Source organism: Galendromus occidentalis, unplaced genomic scaffold (assembly GCF_000255335.2).
Source record: "Galendromus occidentalis unplaced genomic scaffold, Mocc_1.1 scf7180000077528, whole genome shotgun sequence".
Classification (NCBI taxonomy): Eukaryota; Metazoa; Arthropoda; class Arachnida; order Mesostigmata; family Phytoseiidae; genus Galendromus; species Galendromus occidentalis.
Genome location: NW_003805516.1, coordinates 33,612 through 43,573, shown reverse-complemented (window position 1 = coordinate 43,573; position 9,962 = coordinate 33,612). Strand labels below are relative to the sequence as shown.

Here is a 9,962-nt window from a genome sequence, read left to right as displayed (position 1 = left end):
CGGGATCATGGGCACCTCACGGTATTCCGGGAACCTCTTCTCAGAGCCGCAGCCCCTTGGCACGTGCCCCCGGGATACGCCGCTCGTCACACTTGCTGAACGCTGAAACGAATGGAGTAGAGGCTCCTTCCTTGATACAGGTTCCGATTGCGAAGCTAGTTGAATGTAGACTGTGGGCTCGTGCTCGTGGAACTGTTATAAAGGTGACCCGATGAGTACTGATGACATCATAGAAGCGGCTTTGCATTTGGTGGAAAATAACGATTACTGGAGAAACACGTAAATTTCACGGAAAACATGCGGTTGAGCAGTTAGAAAAGTATATCTCGACCTCACTGGAGTGACTGCGCATCGATCTGGAAAATTTGGGGTCTGTTCGGAGGTGGAGAGCGCTAAAAAGTGGTCCGGTGTCAGACAGACATAGCGCTTTTATTATATAGGGGGATTAGGGACACAACAATTGAGCCGCGCGGCGGGTGACGGTGCCTCCAGCGAAACGTACGGTGTATACCCTGATCTCTCCGACCCGGGATGCGCAGCCTCGACACCCACAAGCGGCCACTTGAGGCGGGGAGAATTATCTTCCTTTACCAAACAGACGTCTCGTCTCGAAGCAATCTCTGACGGATTCGGTCCCCACGGCTTCGCTGGCGACCTGGTCTGGCCTCGAGATGTTCTCAAAACCGCTCGATTTGCCACCTGAGCCCTCCAGTGGCGATCGCCTTCTGTAGCGCCAGTTCATCACTCATTCGAAATGGTGGATTGAGTCAAAGCGAAACACGCCGGCCATAGTTCGATTGATCGCTCCCCGGAAGTATCTGACAGGCGAGCCTGAGCAGTTGATCGAGACTCTGGAGCTGACTGAGGCCAATTATGACGTAGCGCTCGATTTGTTGGAAACTAATTACGTGCGAATCGGAAGTGAGAGACTTCGGGTACTCATGGAGCTACGAGCCCTGCCGCGAGTGCAAAATGCCGATGACGTCACTGGCATGCGCCGGCTGCCCGCTCTCGTGCAGCTGGCGGCCGCTGTGGGTGCACCTCTGCGACTCTATGCCCCGTGCCAGGTGTGCGACGAGAGGAGGTGAAGTCGCGGAGATCGGCAGGCGATTATCAGCGAGGACGCACGCATGCAACGGTGTGCGCGATAAACACCCGCCGAACCAATCGAGTGTTTGAGCCGCGACCGTGCCTGTTTTGCGATGGCACATAACTCATCTAGGTGTACCGCGTTCCTGACCCACGAAAAGAGAATGGAGAAACTTAAACGCTGCCCCACTTAAACGCTGCCGCTGGCTTGGGATGCTCCAGACGGAAGCATCCCAAGCCAGCCGACTGTAGGGGTCCGCGGCATCCGTGTGCAAATCCTACAAGCACTACACATCTATGCACAGAGATGCGGACGGAGATCGGACCGCTGGCGGAACGGCCCCCGTCGCGTCGGGGTTTTCGTACTGCCTTGATGTCGCCGAGAGTACGCTCATGTATACCGGTTCCGCGTACGTTATCAACGGCGGCTTGCTAGTTCCCGTAAGGATATTCCTCGATCACGACAGCACTCTCACGTTTGTTGCTTCCCGCATCAGAGGGTTGCTAGTCAACGAGAGTCCGGTGCCGCGTGCGGATCTGGCGATCGAGGCTTTTTCCGACTCCTTTGTTATCACTGCCGGGAGATTTCGCATACAGCTCCGCAGTACCCGAACGGACCGAGTGGTTGAGCTTCTCGCTTACGAGCACGACTTCCGTGTCAATCCGCAAAATGCGAAGCCCGGGGGTATCCGCGGCGATCGCCGATTTTAACTCATCCCGTCGCCGACCGCTCGCTGGTCGGAGAGTGGGAGCAAGAAGCACCGGCCCTTCTGGTCGGTATGGACCAGATTCATAAGATCTTCTCAAGAAGTCCACCAGTGCCGGTTTGCGGCTTAATCTGGGCAAACGATTCGTGCCTGGGTTGGTCAGTCGCGGGACTGGTCTCGGGAAACACCACAACGATCCAGGCGCACGGTTCGGTCAAGGCCACGGTAATCGCCATCCAGGATCAATGTTGCACTGCGACGCTCTCGGTCCCGCCCAACGATGTTCAAAGGTTATGGCTGCTCGAGGGGATAGGAACCAGCGACGAGTCGAAGTCTGGCGACCTGACGGCGGCCGAGGAGAGCGCCATCCAGCAACTCAACGAAAGGCTCCAGTACGATGGGAAGTGATACACGGTCTCGTTCCCGAAAAAGGATTCCACCGCCGAGCTGAAGAACAACGGACAGGTCGCCTTAGATCGCCTCCGGAAGCAGGTCTCTCATCTACGAAAGAACCCCGGTACGGGAGATATCATCAGCAAATTAGCAAATCTGTCAACGAGGGCTACGCATCGGAGGTTCGAGAGTTCCGTCCCGAGTCCTCGAACGATGTTGATGGGACATATCACATGCCTCATCATTCGGTCCTCACCACGCGAGGGAACCCCGAGAAGTGGAGTATTCGATTGCTCTTCCGCGGCTAGCGACGCCTATCCTCTCAACTTCTACCTATTGCCGGGCCCAAAGTACAATGCGGACTTGGTGTCGGTGCTCTTGAATTCCCGACTGCACCCCATCGTCATCTCGGCCGACATTGCAAAGGCTTATATGCAGATCGACGTCCATCAAGAGGGTCGCCAGCTATTCCGATTCCTGTGGCAAGCCCCTCATGAGGATCGAGTTCGTTGCTACCAGTTTAGTCGTGTCACTTGGGGGGCAACGTCGAGCGGCTTCATTCTCGCGGCTACGATCCGAGGGCATCTCCGACGGTCTTCGAGAAGGCCAAGGGTCCGAAACAATGACCCTCTCTCCGATTATTATCCATTCGATCTCGCTCACAAGAGATCTAGAAGTTTCGAACGTGACACTTCTCCTTTTTTTCCTTCTCGTTGTTTGAGTCGGCGTGTCAAGAACCGCCACTGCGCGCTTCGAGTTCAATTTGAGGCCCAGTCTGGTTCGCAGGCAACTGCCATCATCCAGCGATAGGACCCTCTCCATTCTGACGCTAGATTCTGCTCCGGAAAGTCTATCAGATACGCTTGGTCAAGATGTTTGGTTACTATTCATAACGAGAGACCCATTGCCAATGACGGGTTACCTCCACAGATAGCGCCGGTGTTGATCCCCAGTTGGAACGACGATGAACCCTTCCGTGACCTCTGATCGATGACCGGATGTTCTGGGATTTCGGCGCGCTCTTTCCTGGCGTCCGCTGTTGCTCATTTCGCTTTCTCGGTGGTCCTGCAAACCAGGACTGCGCTGGATGTCCTCGTTCCCATGCGTGAAAGAGCAGATATGTCAATTATTGCGGCCCGTCCCCCGTCCCCGTCTCACCTTCACGGGATGAGGCGTCTCCCCTCGCTGTCTCGAAGCACGTGACACGTCTCATGGTCAGGTAGCGATTTCTCCTAATAAAACATAGTCTCCCCCGATCGAGAGCTTCACAGAGCGTTCCATCGATCGCAATCGCTCCGCGATAGCGGGTCGTCCTACGGGGTAGGAGAGGCGATCAGGTGGAGCGAGTCGATTTACAGAGTGTCACGCCCTTGATGCTATCTCTCCTCGGAAGGTAAGATATTCGTGTCATCCACTTTCCGACGCCCCTGTGAGTCATGTGAGCCAAGGGGACAAAGTTCCAACAGAATCGAAGAGATTGTCGGCTACGTCAAATGTTCAAGGACGCGAAAGGAACGCATCAGATAGGATCATCGCAAGGACTTTGACTGGCCGTAGGCGAGTCATTCATGCAGATGGGCTTTCTGGATCTCGATCTTCCCGGTGCAAAGCCCACTGTTATTTAAATACAGTGCGGAGGTCTTAGCATGCGGACCCTCTCAGAAACGAGATCGAGTCCGGGACTCTCCGAGCCCTGTGCAGCTTACTAAATGGAGAGGGAGTGCTCCCGCTTCTCGAAAGAACTCACATATGATATATGATGCTTCGGAAGACGAATACTTTACCGATGACAGACTGAGACGTCCACGAGGAGCGGGCAGCTGCACTCCTCACCAGATTCGTCATTGTCCACGAACCCGCAAACCGAGTCCACCCCTAGTTCGGAGTTTTGGATTTTCGACGTATTGATCTTTCTTACTTACATGAAGTTTGTGCTAAGCGAACCACGAGGCACAAAAAAAACTCGGAATCAATGTTTCCATGACGGCTGTGGCACGCCGCGCAAGCGCGTCTCATTCTCATGGTTCCCGCGCTGTTTCGCGTCTCTCTCGGCGCAGCCCCATTCCGGGATTTGGTACCTCATGGATGACTTGCTAAGCGATCTCTGAAGTGTACCTGTGGAGCGTATTGCCGCAGCTTCATAGAGAGTTGCTTCGTTCCGTGTTCGTCCTGATCACACGCGAGATAGCTGATGGATCGAAAGTGAATACGGTGGTGGGGTTCCCGCGCATTTCGGACAGGAGTTTCACGAAGCACTGCCGACGGCCGGCTAACTCAAGCCGTATGGATCATACATGCCTGTTTCTTAGTCGTGAGGAAGTTGAGGGTCGTATTTTACGCATTTTTCTCATGGGAGATGATTCGGGCTGTGTGAATAGGACTTTTCCGAACCCGTTGGTTCATGCGAGCAGGACGCTACCACTCAATGTCCGCTGAGTACAGCTAATGGACACCGCTTCCTGGCTGTTGTACTCTTCCGCCAGACATACGTCCGAATTCCGAAGGGCGCTCCCTGCCTAGGTGGAGGGTATGTCCTCCTGGTCACAGCGAAGAAGCTGTTGTCCGACAGAGGTCACATCGGTGATGGTCGACCCCAGAGTATGTCCAGCTCCCTTGGACGGCGCAGGAAGAGAGTCGTCATGTGGTCTCCGACTCCATCTCTTCACAGACGGTCCCTATCGAGTGGTACGTACCCTATCTTCATCTCGACGCCTGCCGCGCATCCGGCTGCTGAGGAATCATGAGGCTCACTATGATCAAGTCGGTCATAAGAAGGCGGTAGACTACATCCATCGCAAGCCTCGGTCGTCGAGGAGTCGAACTTGGTCTGGAGCGTATGCCCTGAATCGGCTTCGTGGCGGGATCCCCTTGAGAGTTAGTACTATTGTTTGTATTCGGAGGATGAATGAGAAATAGGATCAATGCTCCCGGATGGCGTTTTCGAAAGATTCAGGAGATCCGGTGTCTGCAAAGCTCTCTCAATCCCCGTGTTGCTCGAGGAGATTGATCTCTCGAAATGTGTGCGGAGGAAGACCGCATGATTGAAAGTTCACAGCGGAGGGTAGAAAGCCAGCGTCACGGTCGCGTATAGACGTCACGATAGACGAGATGCAGAGGATCTTCCTGCTCCGTCGAGCGTAAGAGAGACCCCCGGATCGATCAGGCTGGGTCATATTGTCTGTTGCCTGGGGTGTGTTAGACCAAGATGATAAGACAATCGAATGCCAAAGATGATGAGGAGAGTAAGCGGAAGAGCGAACGAGGGGTTCCCTTCGAGCAAAGTAATTATTTATTGAGGAGGTCTTTCTAAGTGATCGCTTGAGCAGTTTTCGTCCTACACCAAAAATACAGGTTTTCATTTCACATCTACAATGCTCTCTTTCGTTTAAATAGTTCCTCCGTCTCAGTCGCAACGCCTACATTCTTCATATCATAAACTTCTAGTGACTCTATCTAGACACAATATTATACACATGCGCTCGCCGACGGGCGGGAAGAAGGAGAAATCCTATTCTCCTTCGAGAACTCACAGTCTAACTCTTAATGAATCGTTTTCAGTCACGAGCATCGTGCATTTTTCGTTTTTTCCTCTTCTCCCCTCAGATTTCTCATCGAGTCGTGTCAGAGGCGGTTTTCGTCGTTTTCGCTCCGCATCGTCTTCGAGCACGATGGTGGTGTCATGAACGATTCCGGAAGAGCCGTCCTCTTCCTGCTCGAGGTCGGTGTTTTCATGAGCGCCGTCGCTGCCAACTGGTTTTTGAGAGTTTGGGCTTTCTCGAGCAGTCTCAAACTGACATTGTAAGCCTGCTTGTTGAATTCTGCTGTGCCGCCTTGCTTCGCGGGAGATTCTTCTCGCAACGTCTGCGAAAAAGGTCTCACCCACTGAACGCAGTCCTCTACATCCCTGACGGTGACGCCGCTCACCCGTTCCATTTCTTCAACACCCAAAACATGAAAGACGATTGAGGCTGCCAAGTGCTGCGGAGGAAAGTTCATACTTTCCATATCGAGAGTACAGAGATCGAGCAGCTGTGCACAAATGTTGAACTCCTGTAGACAGATGTCGGCTACGTACAAGTCCTTCTTCTCGGACTCGCCAGCTGCGCTTTCCTGCAGCTGTGACAACTGGAGGAACAATGTCAACCAATTGTTTGCCGTCATCGGACAAATGTCCCATTTGAGTTTTGTCAGAATGGCCATTTCCTTAGCAATGATTTCGCGTTCCTCGCAAGCACCGTCCGAAACATACGAATACTCATTGATTTGGGGCGGATAGATTTCCTCCATTTTGCCGGAAATAAAAAGACAGGAAACGCCGACGAGTTGGAGTTGGTCTTTGGGCAAGTTCTCCGTCGCTTGGAGGTACCTGCAAGCGATTCGAGAATTGTTAGAGACGCCTCCTTGTGAATAGATATAAGATTCGAGCTCGAAAAAGCGAGGAAGTTCAAGGGAAAGTAGCGCAAACACCGGTCGCGAAGGGAGGGCGGTCACGCACACCCTCTGGCGGACGTCGGCGTCGTTCTCTCCGACAGGGTACTACAATCTGAATTCTCTGCGTGCAAATCCGCGCGATATCTCCAGTTCTGATTTGACTCCCTACTATGTTGGTCAGAGCTTGGAAGGACGGAATCTCTTCCGGATTCGAATATCTACAAGGAGACTACGCACCTATCGAAGAGGTTCATGGCGAGGTAGTAGGTGTCTCGATGCAATTGATAGACTTCAGAAACCTCGATCAACCAGTCTAAGAGGATGGCTCTCATCTGAGGTTTGAAAGCCGGGTTCTGCTCGAGGATTTTGCTCATGGAGGCAACGTGACTATTCGACCTCATCAGAGTCGTCCACAAATCGTCGCCGTTCGCCCATTTGAAATTAGCCGGCATCGCTTTCGGTCGCCGAGCATTGAAGAGAAAATTCCGAATGGAAGCTTCAGGAGTCACTTCCAAGACCGACAGGGGCATACGCGCCCGTTTCTGAGGCGTTGACATGGTCGACGGGCTCTGAAAACAGAATGAAGCAATTCAGAATTTTCGAACACCATTCCCCCCGTGGTACATGAGCTGCAGGGGTTTCGGGAAGGTGAATTTTCGGTTCAAGCACTCACTTGGTCCTTCCGCTTCCTGCCCAGAATACTGGGAGTGGTTGACGAGGTGCTCGGGGTTTCTCGAAGACTTCGTCTCCGCGAGCCCTTCTTGGAGGATTCGGCTTCCACGGAACTGTCAGCATTGCCCAACAACGTGGTGATCTTGATCTGTTTCTTCTGGGACATCTTGGCTACCTGGGGAAAAGGTAATCAATTTGCATTCCGGGGCTCAACTATCCCACCGAAGACAGCCCGGCTTCCTCTGGGACTTCACGGCTCCGGCGTGTATTAATCTATCCCCCTAGTCTCGGCGACCGCTACATATTAGCCAACTCAGAGCTCGATTGGAGTGAAGAAGTTCGGGAACAGCCGAATACTTTCCAGAGCCTCCTATGAGGGCGGCTCTCGCAAACCAAGGTCGTTCGCTGAAAAACGCATGGATGGACCAGAGATTTGCACAAGTCCTCCTCAGGTGTGCTACGATAATCGATCAGCACTCGGATTCGATCTCGAGAAATTGGACAGGAAACGCCATCTCCCACAAACCCGACCCGTCTTCCAGAGAAAAGAGCACCCGGGCATCTCTTCCGATGGCGCTTCAGATGTTTTTAGAAACTCAACTCGGTACGTAAACAGAAACCGCCACGCGCCGGATCACTCACGTTTTTGATGACGAGCATTGATCACCGAGAGCCAGCCGAAATCAATATCACAGCTCCGGGCAGTCTTTTCGGAGTCTTTCGAGAAGTTCGATTCGAACAGAAAACTCGAAAGTTTCCACCGGAATGTCATCAATACCGAACGTTATCGCTCGAAATTCTGATTCGTGATGACCGCCCGATACTCTCGTTAAATCAGATGGTGCGCCATTGGAACGTTCGGGCGCCAATCCAGCCCGCCACTTCTAAACTAGTATCTACCATTGAGAGACAAAAGGCTCCCGCCAAAATGCTCGTTCGCCTTCGAACACACCTATGCAATTGACACGTTGAGCTCAAGTGAGCGCGGGATTCTCATCCGAAAAATCATTGATTCCCCACGGCGTATACACCGAAGCGACTACAATGCCAGTCCGAACGTTTCGTTGCTCGGAGGCAGGTGTTGGGGAGCCGTCACGGAGTCTTGTTACCGCAGTCGCGCCTTTTCTCGAGGGCTCCGCTGTTCCAAAACGAGGAAATTCGATCAAAGATACACCGAACCAGTTCAGGAGACTTCTTCCCAGCTCGGCTCGAAGTCTTGGGCGCCTCAGCGACTTTTCCAACGATTTTCATTTGAACCGATTCGCGACGACTCGCGTGCATTGACGTTCGCCCGCCGCCAGCGAAAGCTTAATACCAACTTGTTGCGCCCAGGGATTTCCACGTTCCCCGCGAGCCAGCGATTTACTGAGCAAACTCCTCGCACGAGAAGAGGCCAGCTCACACTCCTTCGGCGGAAGTTTGCATGCGGTCCCAATCGGGGGTTGTCGGACCCCGGGAGGCCCATGGCGATGCTCGCTGAACCAGAGCCGTGATTCAAGGGATTGGATGGGAAAGCATGAAGGAAGCCGGCGGTCGTAGGCTTGCTCCCACCCTATCGAGAACCCAGCTCCCGTCGAGTTTGACGTGCACGAGCATCGCAAGCGCGATAAAAATCGCCGCGAAGGCAAAATGACTGACCCAGAATATGAAGCTGAGGAAACCTAAGAGAGCGCTGACGGATCAGATACGCTCGAGGAAGTGGAACTCACCGATCGACTCGTTCCGAGGGAACCTCCTGACTAGCGGGTCAAGCGGTCAACGAAGTTTTCCGACTCGATTCTGTCAAATTCATCAGAATTGTTTCCCTAAGGAGCGACTGCCCGAAGCAAACAGAGCGCCTAAAACGCTGTTTGACTCTCAGAGCAGACGAAACTCACGCTCTTCCCGGCAGAGGGCGCCACCGATGATCGAGCGCCCGAAGGATCGCGACCGCGGGTAGAGCGCAATCATTATGTGAACATAAGGGAGCCAGTGGCGTGCGCAGGGGGGGGGAGGCAAGGGGAATCTGCGATACCATGAACATCATGATCTCCTCCGATGAATCAATTCCGTGAGAACACTTTGACCTCTCGGAATTGGCCTCCGACCGATGCGGAGCATAGGCATACGGTACATTCTGCCCTCGAAGCCTGGACGTGTAGATCGGGATCTGCACTGATACCTACACGTTTGATCGAATTCGACCTCTTTCGAAGAGTCATGGTCTGGAGTTCTGGAGATCCGCCACCAGTGTTAAGGCCGGCCGGTCTTCACTCCGAGGATAGATTGCTATCATCGCATCGAACTCCACCATTCAAGCTTCAGCTTAGACCAGGGCTTGCGAAAACGCTTGCCGCTGACAGTATGGTGGTCTGCAGCCGGAGTTTCGTTAGTCCGCGGAGCACCCCATCCACGTTCCAGAAAAGAACATAATGATATCTGAGCGCGGTCCAAGATCTTCGGAGCATAAACTCCACCGCCCACTGGTCTCAGTGATGAGAGGGCCGCACAAGCTGCATAAAATACAGTGGATACAGAGCGGTTTCGTACGTCGGCGCGCTGCGGCTCTTACGCATGTACGATCAGTTCCGTACACCCTTTCCGAGGCCAGCAGATGTTTTCTTCCGACTTGGACGGTCTGTCATTGGATGGGATTGCTCGGGTACCTCGCTTGATGGGTTGAGTCGGACG

General features: G+C 53.4%; 1 protein-coding gene across 1 annotated transcript; it reads right to left on the bottom strand.

Moving 5' to 3' along the window:
- Positions 1-5,472: 5,472 nt before the first annotated feature.
- CycE (cyclin E) lies at positions 5,473-9,138 on the bottom strand. Its single transcript, XM_003748142.2, has 4 exons — positions 9,002-9,138; positions 7,294-7,467; positions 6,858-7,189; positions 5,473-6,555 (listed from the first exon to the last, which is right to left on the bottom strand). The coding sequence occupies exons 2-4, from the start codon at positions 7,456-7,458 to the stop codon at positions 5,811-5,813; spliced, it is 1,242 nt and encodes a 413-aa protein (XP_003748190.1). The 5' UTR covers positions 7,459-7,467; positions 9,002-9,138; the 3' UTR covers positions 5,473-5,810.
- Positions 9,139-9,962: the final 824 nt, after the last annotated feature.

What these genes read in the sequence shown, in the direction of transcription:
- CycE (XM_003748142.2), bottom strand. Translation starts at nt 7,458, where the DNA reads ATGTCCCAGAAGAAACAGATCAAGATCACCACGTTGTTGGGCAATGCT. An exon ending in GCAGGAAGCGGAAGGACCAA is followed by an intron (nt 7,190 to 7,293) that starts GTGAGTGCTTGA and finishes TTCTGTTTTCAG; the next exon opens with AGCCCGTCGACCATGTCAAC. An exon ending in GCCATGAACCTCTTCGATAG is followed by an intron (nt 6,556 to 6,857) that starts GTGCGTAGTCTC and finishes AATCGCTTGCAG; the next exon opens with GTACCTCCAAGCGACGGAGA.